The 19,640-nt window shown below is 49.5% G+C and overlaps 1 protein-coding gene across 1 annotated transcript in view; it reads left to right on the forward strand.

The window, feature by feature from the left end:
* The window catches only part of Efcab6 (EF-hand calcium binding domain 6), a 205,876-nt gene that overhangs the window by 116,395 nt on the left and 69,841 nt on the right, over nucleotides 1-19,640 (forward strand). The window contains 5 exon segments of the mRNA XM_029569164.1: nucleotides 544-561; nucleotides 2,035-2,179; nucleotides 4,238-4,406; nucleotides 17,248-17,362; nucleotides 19,361-19,499. Of these exon segments, the coding sequence (XP_029425024.1) occupies nucleotides 544-561; nucleotides 2,035-2,179; nucleotides 4,238-4,406; nucleotides 17,248-17,362; nucleotides 19,361-19,499 (586 nt within the window).

Genomic DNA, 19,640 nt, shown 5'->3' on the forward strand with positions numbered 1-19,640 from the left:
CTTGCAGAGGACCCACGTTTGATTCCCAGCACCTACATGGCAGCTAAAAACCATCCTAACTCCAGTTCCAGGGGATCTGACGCCCCCTTCTGACCTCTGCAGGCACTGCACGACATGAGTCCACTCACATACATGCAGGCAATACACTCATACACACAAAGTAAAAATAATACAGTATTTAAAAGTGACTGCAGAGAACAAGCTGGTGTGTTTCCGTGGAGGCTAAGGATAGCGATGTCAGAATAGTGACGTCAGTGGACTGACAGAATCACAGCAGCTTTAGTCGGAGAGCCAAGACTGCAGTCTGACCTCATCTCTCAACACCTTGTCCTCCATCCTGACTTAGACCCTCCTGCAGACTGGGGGATGTTTGCTAGCAGGGTCACATGCATGCATCCCCTCTGAGTCACAACAAGGTCATGGCTGCATACCATGGCCCCTGAGGAGCCACACACGCTCTGGAAGTGTCCTCAGACCACTGGGAGCCCCTACCTTTCAGCCCTCAGTCCTGCAATCCCAGGCTTGTATGCAGCCAGCAGGGAGGCTGGTTCCAGGGCTCATGTCCCAGGTGACTGAGCTCCTGTGGGTCTTGGTGAGTGTGTGAGACTTTGTCCTGCTGCCTAGACTTTGCAACAATGAAAGCATGCAACTCCTTTATTTTTCTTTTAGAGAGAGAGAAATAATTTTTTAGCATTGATTTATTTATTGTGTATGTCCGAGTGTGAGTGGGTCACACATGTGCCATTGCATGCAGGTCAGAAGACAACCTACGGGATTTTGTTCTGTCCTAGTGTGTAGGTCTTGGGCATCAAACTAAGGTCATGAGGCTTGGCAGCAAGTACCCTTACTGACTGGCCTCATGCACAACATCTGTGATTAGAAAAATGGTAAAGAAAATGTTGAAAAAGAAATTAATCCTGGGGCTGGAAGTGACCAGCAACAAAGAGCTTGCCTATCTAGTTTGGTCCCCAGTGCCATAGTAACAATAAAAAAGGATGGAAGAAGGGAAAGTGGGAGGAAGGGAGGAGGAGGAGGGAGAGGAAGAAAGCCAATCCCACCGTACAGTTTCATAAACTATTACAGAAGCTTCAATTCTAATGTAAGTACTTACATGCTTTCACACTGAATTTCTCATTTGAGGTCTCTCTTTGCATGTTGGCCTTTTGTGGCGTATACTCATACGTCACAAGCTGGCGTATTTAAATGATAGGATTTGATGAAATTTGTTGTGTGTCTACAGTCACAAAGCCGTCACAAGACAACATGCATTTTATTTTCATTCCCTCCCAAATTTCCCCCGTCCCTCAAGCAAGCACTGATCTGTCTGTAGATGGTTTTGCATTTTCTAGAATTTTTTAAAAAATATTTTATTTTTATTTTTTATATGTATGTTGCCTGCATGTATGTGGGTGCACCTGTGTCGTGCAATGCCACGGAGGTCAGAAGGTTTTGGAGTCCCCTGGAACTGGAGTTAAGGACGGTTCGTAGCCGCCATGTGGGTGCTGGGAATCAAACCTGGTCCTCTGCAAGAGCAGTCAGTGCTCTTAACCACTGAGCCATCTCTCCAGCCCCCATTTTCTAGAATTTTATATAATTGGAAGAACATAAGATTTTTTTTGTCTAGCTTTATTGACTGATCATAATGACCTGAGATTTGCTTCTATTGAGACGTATCAGTCATTCGTGGATGAGTTTTCCATTGTGTGATTTTCCAGTTTGTGTATCTATTCATCTATTGATAGATGTATGGTTTAGTTTTTGCCTGTTGCAAATTAAACTGTGCATCCCCACAGGTCTTTGTGTAAACATTCACTCTTCTCTTGGATAATTGCCTGGGGACAGAGAGGCCAGTCGCTCCTGTAACTGTGTACAGAGGGGAACTGGCTCCAAGGAAGTCACAGGTTCCAGAGCCAAGGATGGAGATCACACGCATCTGTGTCAGCACTCGAGGGTCGGGCTTTTAATTTCAGCCGTTCTAATGGGTGTGTTCTGATGGCCTTTCAACTTTAGACTCTCCAGTAAGTTTCATGACAGTTTCAGGAAGAATCCTGTACAAGAAACTGTTGGCGGACATCGGAATCAGTGTTCCACCCCCTGCCTCCACACTCCCTGTTCAGAAGGATCAGCTAAGTGAGCAGCTCCTAAGCGAGGAACAGGAGCAGCCAGATCTCCCTGAGAGGTAAAATAAGACAGAAGGAAAGGCTCACCGAAGCACGGTGCCTGTGGAACACACCGTAGATATGTGCAGCGGAGCCAGTGTTTTCATAGTTTTTATCCAAGTAAGAAAAGGTGGCACACTAGGCGTGCGTGGTCAGAACCAGGTGGCTTTAGAGCAGTCAGAGCTTTCAGGAACGAGAGTCTCCCTGTCAGTTTCCAAGGTGAAAGCAGCATGGCCTGAGAGGTGCGTGGCTCGCTGAGGCTGGCCTTGAATTTGGGCAGCCTGGACCAGAAGTCTAGGGCTCTCTCCACTCCCAGGCATCTTGACTGTCCCATGCCTACACTTGCATACCTCTTCTTTCGGAGAAACTGAGGTTCCTCACCACCCATTAACGAGATTGTAAGACACACCCACTCAGCCAACTAACGTTTTCTGTATGGACCATGAGTTATTAAAATGATGGCCAGATTGAATTGTAACAAAATACATTCGGTGATCTGTAAAATAATTCAGTTGATGAATACTCTAGTTCCTCTTCCCTTTGAAAACAGCAGAAGCTCTAACTTGCGTGTTCATAGCTAATCATGAGTCTGTGGGGGAGACAACCAATAGTTCTGCCTTGCTGTGTCTCCTCTGGAAAGTTCTTAACCTTGGAGCGATGGGGACATCTTAACTCAACCTGTTTGTTTAATAATATGCAAATGTGCTTTGACTGTCTGGCTTTTCAATAGTAGTCACTTTACACAGTGGGCAGAGAGATGGTATTTTAAAAGAAGGGTTAAATATAGCTCGGCGTGGTGGTGCACACCTTTAATCCCAGCACTTGGGAGGCAGAGGCAGAGACAGGTGGATATCTGTGAGATAAAGGCCAGCCTGGTCTACATAGCAAGTTCCAGGCCAGCTGGGGCTACAGGGAAACCCTGTCTCAAAAAATCCACAATAAAAAAAAAATAAAAAATAAACAAATACTATAGTTAAACAGTTTGGTGTTTCTAAAGCCAGGAGAAAGGACAGCGGCAGCAAAGTGATTCATGAGGCGCAGGCCTTCCTGGAGAGCTGGTGAGAGCCAGAGACGCAGAGACCAAAGCCCTCCAACTGGCCACCCCATGTCTGCCATAGTCCCCTGAAGGACCTGGGGGTGGGCTGTAGAGGGCCAAGGAAGGACCTGTCCTCCAATCACACACCCACTCTTGGAGCATGTCTCCTCACATTTCCATTTTGTGAATTAAATTGATTCTACAAATCAACTTGGAGTAACTGTGGTTCCCCCTCCCCCTGAGGGCTGCAACCTCCTTGATCTAGTTACACAAAGGTCTTCTTAGCTTGACGCTTCTCCGCGGGCACTGACTTGAAGTTTTCCTGGTTCATAAAAACATTTTGTTTTCACCCATATGTGTTCTTAGCTCCTTTTCCTGTGACAAAAAAAAAAAAAAGAAAAATTGAGGAGGAAGGGTTTATTCTGGTGCACAGTTCAAGGGTCAGTCTATCATGGCGGGAAGGCATGGTGGCAGGAGTGTGAGGCAGCTGGTCACATGGTATCCACAGTCAGGACACAGAGAGAGGTGGATGCTGGGGCTCAGCTGGCTTTCTCCTTTTTATTCAGCCTGAGGCCCCCACCTAAGGGGTGGTGCCACCCACGGTTAGTGTGGATCATCCCAACTAGTCAGCACATCCCTCCCGTGTGCCCAGAGGCTAAATAATCCCTCCTGGGTTCCTGATGGCTTGTCTCCTAGGTAACTTCAGGCCCTGTCAAGCTGATCACACCAACCATCATATGTTCCCAGCCTCATGCCATTTCCACCCAGCTCCAGGCACAGTGGAGCCTCTTAGTGTGAGGACAGTCACTCTACAGTGACTGGCCTGTCACTCTGCCCCAGCCAGCAGGTCCCTCTCCATGGATACCATACTGGTGACTGCCAGTTCTGGTCTGGAGCAGTTGGATTATGGGAAGGAGGTGCTCTTCTCCGAGTACCAGCTTGTCCACTTGTGACGGGGGTTATAAACCTTGCTGTCATGGGATACAGAATGAGCGAGGCTGTCTGCAGCAACAGGGACCTCAGTGCCCTCTTGTGGTTTCAGAATCCAGCTCATGAGGGACAGCACTGCCAGGACCAAGAACATGACCAAGGAGGAAGTGATCGAAAGACTCAAGACCTGCATCCAGCAGCAGGACCCCGTGTTCAAAAAGCAGTTTCTTAGCATCAGCAAGGAGCCTAATGGGAAAATCAACCTGCTGGACTTCTGGAAGGTAGGAGAGCGGGTCCTGTGGGGCCTCCTTCCTGCCCAAGGCCCTGGGCTCCACCCCATTATGTACTCCATTTGGTTTATTTTCTTTTGTGGTGGGGAAAGGAATTGTTGGGCAGTGGAAGAAATTACTCTGGTGCAGCAGAAAGGTTTATTTAGTGCTTTGCTGGGGACAGCAGGCTGGGTAGTCACAGAGTCCTGTCTGCAGTCTAGGGGCCTGCTTCAGTGGGGGCAGACCCAAGTCCACAGCTGTGGCTTATTCTAAGGCAAAGCAGCTCCATTTCCAGGCACTGTTCAACAACTTCAGAGGGTTCTCTGGGCCAGAAATCATCATCTTTGGCAAAGTGTTCCAAGAACACTTCCATTATGGATGTGGCTTGGTTTGGGTACTTAAACATTTCAAACTGCTTTCTGTGCTGCACTTTTGGGGTGGAGCTGCCCACATGGACCTGGTACTGTTCATCTGGGATAATCTGGGGTCTGGAATACAGAACCATTAGGCCCCTGGATGCCAGTGAAGGGTCCCCACAGTGCTGTGATAGAGCTGGGATGGTTCCTCTAGAAAGTAGAAACAAAAACCAGCCTGACAGTGAAATCTGAGAGTCAGTACTTATGGGAACCTGTGAGTTTATTCCAGAAAGGGCTGCATGGGCTGCCTAGCGATTCAATTCAATTACTGCTTAAAGTCCCTACAACAAGCCCTTCAGCTAACTTGTTTTTGTCCTGTTTTTTTTTTTTTTTGTTTTTTTTTTTCTTCATTGCTATGGCAAAATACTCTGACCAATACCACCTTGGGGAGGAAAGGGTTTATTCAGCTTACATCTCCCAGGTCACAGTTCATCAGGGAGCCCAAGGTAGGAACTCAGGGAAGGAACCTGGAGGCAGGAGCTGGAGCACAGGCCATGGAGGAAACGCTGCTTACTGGCTTGCTCCCCTGGCCCCTGCTCAGCCTTTTTTTTATACAAAATAAGGGCCCCACAGTGGGCTGGGCCCTCCCACATCACTCATCAAGAAGATGCCCCTCAGACATGGCCACAGGCCAGTCCAATAGAGGAAATTCCCCAACTGAGGCTCCCTCAACCCAGGTGTGTCAAGTTGACACTAAAGCTATCCAGCACACCAAGCGTTGCCTGTTTTAAGGAAGGGATTTCAGTTAACGTCTCAGTATCCACATGGACAGGTTTAGAAACCATGAAGTCTATTTCCAAGAAGAGAATTCACACCTAAGTTCCCACTGTTTCCCTGGGGTCTTCCCCCAGACCTGGTAGGCCAGGCACCGTAACGGGCTCTGTGTATAGGGTCTAAGCCTCATGGGCAAGCGGTTGCCACACAAGCATGGGGACTGGAGTTCAACCCCCAGCACCCACATGAAAAGCACACTTCCCATATTCTGCTCCATCTCAGCCATGTGCCAAGGACCACCTTTGTTCTGGCTGCTCAAGTTAAAATTCTGTAGTCTGTATTGATTCTCCACTTCCTCCAACACCCACAATCCAGTCTGTCACCAAGGTCTGTTGGCTCCCTTCAATACTGGCCCAGGCCATGACATGCCCCACCAAGATAGCTCCACCACATCTATGACTATCTCCATCTCACACTGTGATTTTATCACCCACCGCACCTGTGCCCTGGTCTTACAGCAAAGCAGCCAGAGCCCCTCCTGCTCAGAAGCCCCCAGTGCCTCTCTCTCACCCAGTTGCAGCCCAGCTTCCCAGCATGACCTGTATGGCTATGTGGCCCAGGCACCACTGCCTCCCACCTCAGGTCTTCCCACTGCTCCCTGAGCTCACCCACCCCAGCACCAGCCCCTTCTCTATGTCACATTGTGTAGGCCTGTGCCCACCTTTGTACTGGCTGTTCCCTGCCTCGCCTATGGGTCTTCTGCACGGCTCTCATGCCACCCCCCCCAACCTGCCGCCAATTCCTTCTTCCACTAAGTGGCTCTGCTGCAAACATAGCCTGCCCTGCCTGGCCTGGCTCTAGTCCCTGTTTTCCTCTCCCAGCCCTTCCCCGTCTGTCTGTACCACATGCTGCTCCTCCCACGCCTCTTCTCCCTTTCTTTGCTTTTCTTCCTGTTAGGATGCCAGCTTTGGGGTGGGTGCTTTGACCTCCTGTGCAGGGAAGTCTCCCCAGTGCTTGGCAGGTAGTGGGGTCTGTGAGTGTCTGTAGAAGGAGAGGGTTGGGCCAGAAGTGGCCCAGCCCTGAGTCCAGGATCCCTGCTGGGACACAAGAAGGTACCTGTCCCTTTGCCTTCTCAGCAGAGCACCCTCCATGCTGACATCTCTCCTGTCACTTCCTGATCCTGTATTCTTCCTCAGTCAGGGAACAGGGTGAAGCCTGACGTAAGACACCCCAACATGGTCAGCATTGTGTGGCCCTTGGGTAGAACAAGCAAGTTCAGTGATTCTAACGGGGAGAGAGAGGAGAGGGAGAGAGAGAGGAGAGAGGAGAGAGGAGAGAGAGAGGGGAGGGGAGAGAGGAGAGAGAGGAGAGAGGAGAGAGAGGAGAGAGAAAAGAGAGAGAAAGGAGAGAGAGGAGAGAGAGGAGAGAGAGGAGAGGAGAGAGGAGAGAGGAGAGAGAGAGGAGAGGGGAGAGAGGAGAGAGAGGAGAGAGGAGAGAGAGAAAGGAGAGAGGAGAGGAGAGGAGAGAGAGAAGAGAGAGAAGAGAGAGGAGAGAGTGGAGAGGAGAGAGAGGAGAGAGGGGGAAAGAGAGGGGAGAGAGAGGAGAGAGGGGGGAGAGGGGAGAGAGAACTGTTAAAACATCAAGTAGTAAATGTTTTTCCCTCATCTGATTTTGAATTTCTCTAGGGTACATTCAACTCTGTTCAGTAAATAAGGTTGTTTGAAAACGCTGTATGCATCATGGTCAGTTAGATGAGAGGAAAATGCAAAGTGAATTAGGGAGCAGTAAGAAGGATGGAGACCCGCTCATAGTAAGAGACACAGATGTGTCCTGTGGTGGTAGAGACCTGGAATGAGAGACCTTTCACGTGCATGCTCCCACTTAGGGAAGTTGCAGCTAAAGGCTTCAGATACTGCCATATTTTGCCACTGTCAGCACAGAGGAACCCTTGATGCTCCAGTCAGTGAGACTGACCAAGTTGTGCCAGATGATTTCAGTTGTCAACCTAACACACCTGGGAAGAGGAGCCTCAGTTGAGGAATTTCCTCTATCAGATTGGCCTGTGGCCATGTCTGTGGGGCATTTTCTTTATTGTTGAGTGATGTGGGAGGGCCCAGTCCACTGTGGGTGGTGCCACCCCTGGGCAGGTGGGCCTGTGTTGTATAAGAAAGCAGGCTGACCACAGGCCAGAGGAACAAGCCAGTAAACAGTGTTCCATGGTCTGTGCTTCGATTCCTGCCTTGTTTGAGTTCCTGCCCTGCCTTCCCTTGATGATGTAATATGAGCTATAAGCCAAATAAATCTTTTCCTCTCGAAGTTGGTTTTGCCAAGTGTTTTATCATAGCAATAGAAAGTAGATTAGAATACTAGGCTTTTACTTGGCTCATTCTCAACATTTACAAACAATGGACAAATTAAATAGATAGGTTAATAATTAACTGAAGGCCTGGATAGGGCTAAGCGGGTAGCTACTGGATATAAGAGTTGGGAAAGGCATGGGGTGATGTTCCCATTTTCTGTAGCTTTTTACCCAGTGAGGGCTGAAGCCAGCACCATGTGCAGCAGGTAGGATCCTGACAGAGACCAGCCATCCTTCTTACATAGAGAACCAGATCTGGGAAAGTAACCCCACTGGAAACTAAGGGTGGGAGCAGAGTACAAAAAGGAGAGAGCCAGAGAACAGCTGGCCTGTGTATGGGTTCTTCCTGGATCTCTGAGTGCCGCCAAACCATCCATGAGCTGTACAGATGACAAGTGACCTAAGGACCCGAGAACTGAGCTGAAATTCGTACTGTGCCCTACAAGTCTGAAAAGACATTGTGTGCTCAAATAAACAGATGAACTCTCTAGAGAGATAACAGAATCTAGAGTCACCAACCATAGCATTCACCCTGTCCAGGATACAAGCCAAAATTCCTCAGCATACAGATAAGCAGAAAATGTGACCCTTCTCAATAAAAAACACAACTCTATGATGACCACATATTACCATTAACTCTCAAATACCTGCAAGGAGCTATTTTTATAATGCTTAGTGATATAGACAATGCACTCATAATAAATGGAAATACAGGAAATCTCAGCAGAGAAGTTATAAGAAGAACAAAATGAGGGATCTAGAACTAAAAAATAAGATACATGAAATAAAAAGTGTGTCAGATAGCTCGATCACAGAAGGGAGGCGGAAAATGGAAGAGTTGGTGAGCTTGAAGATGGAGCAGCTACACGAACTGAAGGAGAGGTGGAAAGGGCAAAATAAAGGGGCCAGGGAGAACACAGTAGAGAAAGCAGTTGCTGTGCAAGCATGAGGATTGGGAGGATCCACAGAGCCCACATAAAAGCTGGGTGGGTGTGGTGGCCCACCTGTAATCCCAGCACTGGGGAGGCAGAGACAGAGCATCCCTGGGACAAGCTAGCTAGTTACACTAGCCAGAACTGGCAACTCCAGCCAGAGCCCCTGCCTCAGTAAATAAAATAGAGTGTGATTGAAGAAGATATCTCATGTCAACTTCAGGCCTCCACATGCACATGCATACACCTGTATGTGGACACACATTTAAATATGCATACACACATGCACACACAGAATAGTATGTGCAGATCAGGGGGCCTCCAGATCATGGTACCTCCAGATCCTGTGGAACAATATCAAAAGTCTAACACTGGCATGTCTGGACTCACAGGAGCCAACAAGAAGAAGACTGGAGAAGACATACATGAAGAAATAATGGCTAAAACATCATGGTTTGGAGGAAAGTCCTAAATTTGTAGATTTGAGAAACTGAGAATGCTCCAGAATCAAAGGGAATCTTAAAAGCAGCATGAGGAGATGATGCTACAGACAGGGACCAGTGCTCTGAGTTGCCACCAAACTGCAGCAAGGAAGGAAGACGGCAGGAGACATGCTGGGGGAGAATAAGCCAGAGTCACATCAACCTGGAACTTTATATCCAACCAGTCTCTTTTAAGAATGACAGTGGGGGCTGGGGAGATGGCTCAGTGGCTCTACTCTTGCAGACGACCCAGTTCAGCTCCCAGCACCCATGTCAGGTGACTTACAATCACTGTAACTCCTGCTCCAGGGGATCCAATGTCTCTGACCTCTGAGGTCACTCACACTTGCATGCACATATCCATATACAGACAATTAAAAATAAATCACCAGATCTGGTGGTATACTCCTTTAACCCCAGCATTAAGGAGGCAAAGGCAGGTGGATCTCTGTGAGATGAAGGCCAGCCTAGTCTACATAGTGATTTCCAGGCCAGCTGTCTCAAAAAGGCCAAATAAAATATAATTAAAAAATTAAAAAATTTTTTAAATGAAAATATTTTCAGATCAAGCTAAGTAAAACCAAACAAAGACAAAACCCAAGATGATTCAGCACAAGCTCATCTTCAGTACCAACTGTGCTGCTGCAAGTCCCCAGGGTTGAGGAATTTGATGCTGGGAAGACTTGGATGCTCACAAAGGGATGAAGAGCATTAGACATGGTGGACAGGAGCTAGGGAGATGGCTCAGTGGTTACAGCACTTGCCATGCAGACGTGAGACTGGAACTCAGATCCCCCCAATCCGCTGAATGCAGTGTAGGCATGGCGGCTCTGGAAGGAAGGACGGTGTGTTAGATTCTTTTTTTTACTGTGATAAAACACCATGACCAAAAACAACTTATGGAAGAGTTTGTTTTAGCTTGTGATTCCAGAGAGAGAGAGAGAGAGACAGAGAGAGACAGAGACAGAGACAGAGTCCCTAATGGTGACGGAGGCATGGCATCAGGCGGCCAGAGCAGGTAGCCAGGACCTTACATAGCCAGCTGCAAACAGGAGGCAGAGAGCAAACTGGAAGTGGGGTGAGGCTATAAATACTCAAAGCCCCCCATCCCCACATGACATACTTTGACCTCCTGAAGGTTCCATGACCTCCCCAAACAGCACCACTAACTGGGGACCAAGTGTTCAAATACTTGAGCCTATGAGGGACATTTCTCATTCAAACCACCATATTCCAGTCTCTGACCCCCATAGGCTCATGGCCATCTCATGATGCAAAATGCACTTAGTCCAACTTCAGTAGTCTCCATAGTCTTCAACAGTCTCAATCTCTTCGGAGACTCAAGGAAACCTCTTAACTCTGAACCTCTGTAAAATAAACAAGCAAATTAACATACTTGCAACACACAGTGGCATGGAATATTCCTTCCCATTCCAAAAGGGAGGAATGAGGGCACAGTGAGCAAACTGGACCAAAGCAAGACTGAAACCCAGCAAGGCAGACACCACATCCATGCCTGGCATCTGGGACTCTAGTTTCAAAGGGTTTAGATGACTCTGCCCTCCAGCTTTGCTGCCTGCAATACATCTCTATATTGGGCTGGTTCCACTCTCCCAGTACTCAGCTCTCCTTGGCAGAGGTCTCACCTGCCATCTCCAACATCTTGGGATCGCCACCTGTACATAAAATTACTCCTGGAAGTGCAAACGATGTCCAGCCCCCTCCGCCCTTGGTGCCTTTGACAAACTGAGGTATAATTTTATCAAACTACAGTCTAGGAAACCAAATGAGCTTATTGAGTTTATTTACAGAGCAGTGAGTGTGAGTTTACTTTCAGGAGTGTATATGTTCCCCTCCTAAGGCCACGCTGGAAAGTCTCCATCCAGGCAGGGATAGTGGTTTCCCCACAGACCACAGACGCACAAAATGGCCAGAGAGCCTCCCTAAGGTTTCCTTGGGTCTCGGGGTTATATGCCCTGAGCCCTGCCCCCTTGTGCACTTAGAACCAACTGGTTGGTTGGGAGGTATGGCAGACTATCCCTGCCCCTCCTTTCTCACAGAGCATTAACAGTCAACAAGTTTGGCTGTGATGATCCTAGGCAAGCAGGTACAACCAGACTTGGGAAGACGGCATCTGTCCGTAGTCTGCTGGTCAGAGGACAGCCCTGTGCAACTGCACCATGACCCAGGCTTCATGTCCACAGCCTCTGCAGTGGCTTCTCGGGGCTTCTTCCCACAGCAACCTGACTACTCCTGTGTGTTGTCTGCCTGGTCCCAGCAGCTCTCTGAACCATGGATGAAGAGTCCATGACCCCCTCACTCTTGCATCTTTCATGTCTCTAATGGTCAGTACCACAAGGACGACAGTGCCAAGTTTGGCTGCTAGCTTGGGATGGACCTTCACCCCCTTAATCACTTTAGCAGGAGCTTTTGTATGCACTTGCTTTTTAGGGGCAGAAAACTCTGCAGGCTTCCTCCTTTCACAAGCTTATCTGAGTGGGTCTTGCCCTGAGGTCTTGCCATTGTGCAGACAGGAGGCCCCTCCTTGATGGTGCTCATCTCCCTAACAGTTACAGCTTCTCTTTCAGCACATGCCTCATCTGTAACATCAAACTTCCTCGTGCTATTTTTGTTCTCCAAACTGTACATTCTGCCTTTCTGTCCTACTCCCTCTTTCTCATTATAGACTCACATAAGAGTTATCAGTAGTAACCTTGCCACACACTCAATGTTATGCTGTTTTGAAATTTCCTCTGTCAAATAAATTAGTCCATTACTTTTAAGTTTAGCCTCATGCAAGTTCCTAGGACAGAGGCAGAAGTCAGCCAAATTCTTTGGCAAAATATCACAACAATGGCTTCTGGCCTGGCTGCTAATATTCCCCTCTGAAACCTCATGATCCTGGTCTCTACCTTCTGCATTGCTCCCAGCTCTACTGTCTTCCAGGCACCTACTAGAATGGCCTGCTAAGCTCTGTTTATATGCTTGATGACTATCTTAATTCCAAAGTTCCAGAGTCTTCCATGAAATAAAAAACAAAAATATGGTCAGGTTCTTCGGGCAACAGCTCACTCTCTGTTACCAACTTCTGTATTGGTTTCTTTTCTGTTGCTGTGATAAAATGCCATAACCCAAAATGACTTATGGAAGAAAGAATTTACTATGACTTATAGTTTCAGAGAATCCATAATGGTGGGGCAGATGGACAGAGTAGGAAGCTGGGAACTCACATCTTTAGCTGTAAACAGGAAGCAGGGAAGTAAACTGGGGTAAGGCTATAAATATGGCTCACCCCTAGTGACATGCTTCCTGCAGCAAAGCTCCAGGAGGTTCCATGACCTCCCCAACACTGCCACCAGCTGGGGACCAAGTGTTCAAATACTTAAGCTTATGGGGGACATCTCTCATTAAACCACCACACAGTCGATCCCCAGAGAGAGCTGGCTAGCAAGACTAGCCGTATTGGCAAGCATTGGGCTTGAGAGAACCTGCCTCAGTGAAGTTTCTCTCGATGGAAGAGTGATCAAAGATGATTCCTAACATCAACCTCAGGTCTCCCTACACACATTGCACATGTGTGCCCACACATATACAAACATACATACATGCACACCACACACATGAAAATGGAAAAGGAAATAGTAAACAACTGGTTAAATATAAAAGGCTACTCTTTCTTAATTTAGAAAAATGCAGTTATGCTCAAGGGTAAACGCTGCAGCCTTGTCAGATGGACTTTGAGATGCATGTAAATAGAAAACAAAGGGCAGCAGCTGGGGCCATGAGTGACCGCCAGGCCTCTGCTTCTTACGCATAGTGGTACGTCGACTCTAAATGGACTGTGCAGTGTTACAATCCCAAAGAGAAACAGCCAAAAACATGACACAGAAAGGTACAATGCATGTAGAGATATGACTCTTCTGTCCCAAGTGGGTCTACAGTCTGGATCTTCTCAGCTGCCATTATTGGGCACCTACCACTCTGAGCACAGTTCTTCACCAAAAGCCTTGGACCTATTCCATGAGATGTGGGGCCACTGGGGAAGGATAGTTCTACAACCAAAGTCACACCCCAGGGATAGATAAAGTGACTATTTGGTGAATTGGAAATGCCAGACCCAGGGCTGGGGAAGTGGCTTTGTTGGTAAAGCACTTGCCTTGCAAGATTAAGAACCTGAGATCGATTTCTAGGACTCAAGAGAAGAAAGACAGGGGTGGTGGCACACCCTTGTAATTCCAGTGTTAGAGAGGCACTTAGGTGGATCCCTGGGGCTCAGCGGCTGGCCAGCCTTGCCTATTGTGTGAGATCAGGCCAGTGAGAGACCTGGTCACAGGGAGAAACAAGGTGGACAGTACCTGAGGGACAAATACCTCATGTCCTCTGGTCTTCACAAAGACACACATCCATGTTGCACCCACATGAATAGGTACACACATGCACATAGACATAAACATCGAAGGAAGGAAGGGGAAAGGAAGAGAGGGAGAGAGAGAAGGAAGGAAAAACACATAATTATGAAATCAGATTGTTACTCTCTGAGGAACTTTCAGGAGAATGTCTTCCAGAAAAATCCTAAGGATAGGGCTTGACTGGATAACGGATTTTCAGGAGGTTCATAGCTTTGCTGAGTTCCGCTATACTGTGAGGTGCTGGTAAGTACTGAGATGAGTCTACTGCTGTGTTTGTCGGAGACTAGAGTGGTACAGGGACGCCTGAGGGAGACTCTGCATTTCTCCCCAGCAGCTCGCAGCCTGCACATGCATGCTCTGTGATGCTCCATGCCCCGGGGAACTGCACACCCAGCCCATTGGACAGGCTGCTTGAGGCTACCCTGTTCCCTCATGTTTCACAACCCTCCAGGCTGGGAAACATTTGCCTACAGAAATTTCCCTCCTCTCTGTTGCATATGTTTTTGTGAAAGGACTAAATAGGAAGAATTCGAGATGAATAATTCATGTGTGATTGTTTTCAAAATATGAAGTTATTTTTTAAGCAAGTGTCCCATCTGTTCATTCTGAGTCCCATGACCTCTGGGTGCTTCTGCATGGGACACAGCTTCCTATCTAAAAACCCTACCTGATGCTGGAGAGGCTCTTCCACAGAGCTGGGCCTGGAAATGCATGCAGATGATGCTACAGATGGCAGAGTTCCCAATCACAGGAATTCAGCCTTGGAATTCAGCCCCTCCGCAGCAATACCACAACCCTGCATTGCCCCCTCACTTGGCTCCCAGACCTGCCACAGCACACTGTGACCTGCTTACTGTTGATCTGTGCACACATGCACATGTGCATGTACACACACACGGCGGGGGTGCCAAGACTAGGCCCCACTGATGGGCCAGGAAGGATACCACCAACCTTCATGCTGTTCATAAAAAGCCACGGCTGCCAGCTCCCTGGGTCTGCTTGCTGCAGAAAGATGCACAACACCAAAATAAAAGTGTGAACTGGCCTGTGCTGGCTGATCTAGACAGTCAGGAGGTTCAGAGGCTGAGGCCAACGCTGAGCACTCCACACTATGTCAGAGCTGAGGTGGGGAGACGCTGGGTCCTGAAGCTTCAATGGGAGACGGGGGATTGGCTCGGGAGGGGACTTGATCAAAGTTCTTCGGGGGCTCCCTGTCTCCTCCCATTCAGTAGAGTCACTAAGACTCTGATTAGCCCTCCCTGTGTGGCTAGGTGGGATACCTGAGAGGGTGCCAGGGCTCTAGGGCAAGCAGCTCCCTATTCTTCCTCCATTCCAGTCCACTTACTCCAACAGCGAGGGTCATCGAGTTGGTTAGTGACCAGAACTAGGTGTGAGCTGCAGCCGGGCCAACCTCCTAGTCAAGTGACTGGGTACGCAGGTAGTCTTTGTTGTCAACCTGATGCAAATAGACAAAAAGGAGGTGAGGGATTTCCACCGCCAACCTGGCCTTTGATGGATGTCTGTAGGCCATTTTGTTGATAATTGATGCAGGAGGACCCAGCCCACAGAAGGCGGTGCCATCCCTAGGCAGGTGGGCCTTGGTGGTGTAAGAAAGGCAGCCGAGTGAGCCAGGGGGAGCAAGTCAGGGAGCAGTGTTCTGTGATCTCTGCTTCAGTTCCTGCCTCGATGACGGGCTGAAATATGTAAGCTGAAATAAACCCTTCCTTCCACAAGCTGGTTTTGGTTGGTGTTTTATCACAGCAACAAAAAGCAAACTAGAACACCAGGGCAAGGCCTAGCCTGGATTTCTGGATCTTTCTACTAGGTTAGAACTCCTTTCTCTGGGCTTCTAATAAGATGAAATGAGATTTACACAGTATGGGTAGTGTGTGTGTGACACAGGCACAGTGCCCAGCATGCAGTCAGGAAGCAATGTCACACAGTGAGGGTGATATAACGGGGTACTGCCCCACTGTATATCCCCTTCCTGAGCCTTGGTCTTATCTGCCCTCTGCTCTGGAACTTATCCTGGCTTGGTGTAGCACCAGAACCTTCTGACTGCATTAATCCAGGTCCAGGTTTTCCCCACCCCCATATGATCCTGAGAAAATGTGGGCATCCAATGGCATGGCCCTGAAACCCCTTTCCCTTCCTGAGGCACAAGCCAAGCCAAGGGAACAGTGGTGTGGCACACAAGAACATTCAGATAAGGTCAACACTCCACAGAGCCTGGGCTCTGCAAGCTACTGCTCAGTAGGGCACCTGCCTCCTGCTGGTGTGCGGTGCCCGCTGCTTCTGGGTGAGGGGCCATACAGGGACAGATCTGGCTATGGCTGGTGCCTGAACCAGGGCATCTGTCCTGTGAGCCCTCTCCCTGTGGTGGCCAGTTGGGGGTGCAGTGGAGAAGATGGGCACAGCTTGCACTGAGTGCCTCTGGCCAGCGCCCCTGGACCTTCCCTGCCCTGCTGTTCCCATTGTTCCTTGTGGACCCTCTGTTGGCAGATTTCTCTAAAGCTTATACCTCACATGCCACCTCAGGTGTCTAATCTCAGCCACATACCCTGCTGTTCCTGTGCAGCGGGGTTGTGGACAGTACATACACTGATTTTCTCCACAACCCTCAGCACTCTTGGCCTCCAACAAGCCTCCCACAGGCTTGACTGTCCCTGCTGGGCTCACCCTCCCACCCCCAGTACACAGCCGCATTCTGAACCTGGAGTCTGTGGCCTTTGTTGGAAGAACAGGTCTCTGTTCTCACTTGGTGTGTGAACACGGGGTGGGTGGGGTGGGGGCGCAGCAGGGCTGATGTTTTCCATCACCCGTACCAGTCCCACAGCGTCCCTCTGTGAGGCCCTTCCAGGTAGGCAGCGTCTGGGATGTCAATAGCCAGCCATTGACTCAAAGGTCTCATCCACTCTAGAGCAGCCAAGCTCACCTAGGAAGCAGCTTGGGGTGATTCTGTCCCAGTGTTTGTCCCACAAGGATGGGTGTTTGCTCAGTTGCACCCCCCCCCCGGCAACATACAGAAATGGAACGTGTGTGTTTGTGTGTGTGTGTGTGTGTGTGTGTGTGTGTGGTGTTGAGGTTAAGTGGCCAGAAACCACCTTCAAAAAATGAACTCACACAGGGGTAGGCAGAGGTGCCTGTGGGTGCCCCTCTATCATAAGATCACATGGCTTTCCCTTGTACTGTGGGTCATGACAAAACATCAGGGGAAATTTTTTCCTACATGTGTGAATGAAAATAACTTGTGAGACTCAGAGGCCACGGAAGGGATGGGTGTACTCTGGCACCTTGGTTGGCAGGGCCTCAGGAAAGGGTTGCTGGCTGGCAGTGCCCGGGTGTCACGTGGTCAGCCTCCTTTGTTCTCTCAACAAACAGGCCTGTATCTCAGTCCAAGGGACACAGGGAGACTGGCCCCACCCTCAGCAGCTGTGGGGGTGGGCAGACAAGTAGCAATGGCTGCTGGAGCCTGCGGCAGAGCAGAGCAGTGTCACTTGGGACGACCTAATGCCTGCCCATCGCGCCCTCTTTCCCCCAGGTCCTGGAGGGCAGTGGGATGCCAATGGATGACGATCAGTATGCGATGCTGGCCGACAAGGTAGGCTACAAGAAGGAAGGGATGGGCTACCTGGACTTCAGCACAGGATTCGAAGGTAGCTAGCAGCCAGGCGTACGTGTACCCGGCCTCCATGGGGACTGGTGGTGGTACCACAGATCTTTCCTGACAGTGCCACCAGTCTGCTCTGGTCACAGCTGCCCCGTGCAAGGTGGAAATCCCGTGTGTTCTAGGACTAGGTCCATCTTTGTTCTAGAAATCCTTGCCTGATCTTATCTGTGTTTCAGTCTTTTCTTCACCAAGTGAAACAGAATTTTGCAAGTGGGACTTGACCTGAGCCTCCTGCAGACTTAGAGCACAAATGATCCAGAGAGTGTACCCCACTAAGAGGGTGTACCCCACTCCCTGCTTTTCAGACCCACTTCACATCCTCTAAGAATTTCCTCTGCAAAATATGGTTATCTGACAGCTAGGGATGTAGCTCAGTAGAGGAGTGCGTGCTTGACATGTACAAGGCCCTGGGTTCGAATCACAGCATTGGGAGGCAAAAAAACCCCAAAACTCCAAAAGATGGTTATCAGTAATTAACAGCACACAGATGAGGTGATGCTGTCCCCTACCAGCATTCTAGAACACTCAGTGATGTGCCCCTACCCCCAAAGGTCCTTAGAAAGTTAGGGAGCCTATTTTGTGTCATGAAGTAAGGTGGAGCAGGGCTGGGTCACCCCCTCCCGCTCTCTGGCAGTTGAGAACAGACAGGATGGTCTCCCCGAGAGCAGGGCCAGCTGGGTTTCTGGCCCTTTCAAGTTGTGGTGCTGCTGCTTTTCCTCTGTTCCCAGCTCCCTGGCAGAGCTGCCAAGCACACAAGGCCACCGAGCACACTCACTGCTGCATGTGCTCTGCAGGGTGGCCGGCCAGGCAGCCCAGTGAACCTACGTGTCCCTTCTCCTGGCACTGGCTATGGGAGGTACATCATCTCTGGAGAGCCTGCCCCATCAACACTGCTGCATACACGCCGCCAGACTCTAGTTTGCCAACCAAAGAGACAGATCCCACTCTGCGGAAGGCACTGCTCAGCTTGGGTATCTTAGATTGCTGACTCCTTCTGGGGTGTGTGTCTGGACATCTGGGAAAGAAGTAAAGGAAGGGAAGGAGCCCCTGTGTCTGCAGAGAAGGCACCCTCCTCTCAGGACACAAGTGGGTCATTTACCTGAGCTCTGAGATGGTGGGCCTCACCCCGCCCTCTCCTGGAGGACCCACTTGTTACTACAATAGTACCCTGGAGTGTGTAGCCCAGCCTTAGGCAAGACCACAGTCACATGACCCCAGTCTTAGAGGAGAAGGAATGAAGAGGATGTGATCACTGACCAGTGAGCTCTGGAAGTGCCTGCTGTGTAGTCCTGGGTGCTGCCTGGGGCAGTAGGGACCCTGGTGATGCATCCTTATGCTGCAGAGACTCTTTATCTATGTGGTTGGAAGGATCTCACTTTAATATACACCCCCCTCAGGCCTTACCCACTGAGGCATGGTCACGTGAGCTGCAGTGGGCTCAAGGTCCATGCTCTGATTCAGTCCACTTACCAAACAAGTGCCACATGCTTACCATGTCCCAGAATCTGTGCTAAGTGCTGGGGTGGCAGAACTGCTCCCTGCTCAAGTCCCCAAGTGGTATATGACTGCCCCTGGCTGATGCCTAACAGATGGTAAGGAAGACTGCTGAGTTAAAGAGAGCAGGGATCCAATTACACATCCAGTCCTTAGGACCTGATCCCAGACACCAAAGATAGGCAGAGGGGCTCCTTTGGCCCTGGAGTCAGGAGAGGGATGTCAGAGGCTTGAAAGAGGTGCATATGCCAAGGGCACCACCGGTGCCACGTGTCCCCAAGGTCTGGGGACCAAGCAAATAAGAGCCTTTCTAAGACATGGAGGGAGGGAAAGGACACAGATCTGACTGAGCAATGCTATGTTCGAGCCACGGGATTTGATCCCCACATAGATTAAACTTAATGGGATTCGAGAAGGGAAAGAGCCAGCACTGAAGGACATGTAGAGAGATGGGTGTGGTGCTGATGGATGCCCCCCCATTCACTTTCAGATACTAAACTAATTGTGCCGGAAACAATTCCACTGCAGACACATGCTGCCTCCAACCCTAACTTGGACGAACACTTCCTATCAGCTGAGGAGTGCCAGAAGCTCTTCCCCAAGAAGCTGAAGGAGTTCTTCGGGGTAAAGTGTGATGTCACTCCATCTCTGTCTCTAGGTCTCACCCTGCCCTCTACCCCACAGTTCACACCTGTGAGTCCTGGTACCCAGGAGGACATACAACTTTCCCTGGCAAGTCAGAGAGAGGGGAAGGCCTGGGGTGGGGTGGG

The sequence above is a fragment of the Nannospalax galili genome, unplaced genomic scaffold, assembly GCF_000622305.1.
Source record: "Nannospalax galili isolate Female #2095 unplaced genomic scaffold, S.galili_v1.0 scaffold180, whole genome shotgun sequence".
Taxonomy (NCBI): domain Eukaryota; kingdom Metazoa; phylum Chordata; class Mammalia; order Rodentia; family Spalacidae; genus Nannospalax; species Nannospalax galili.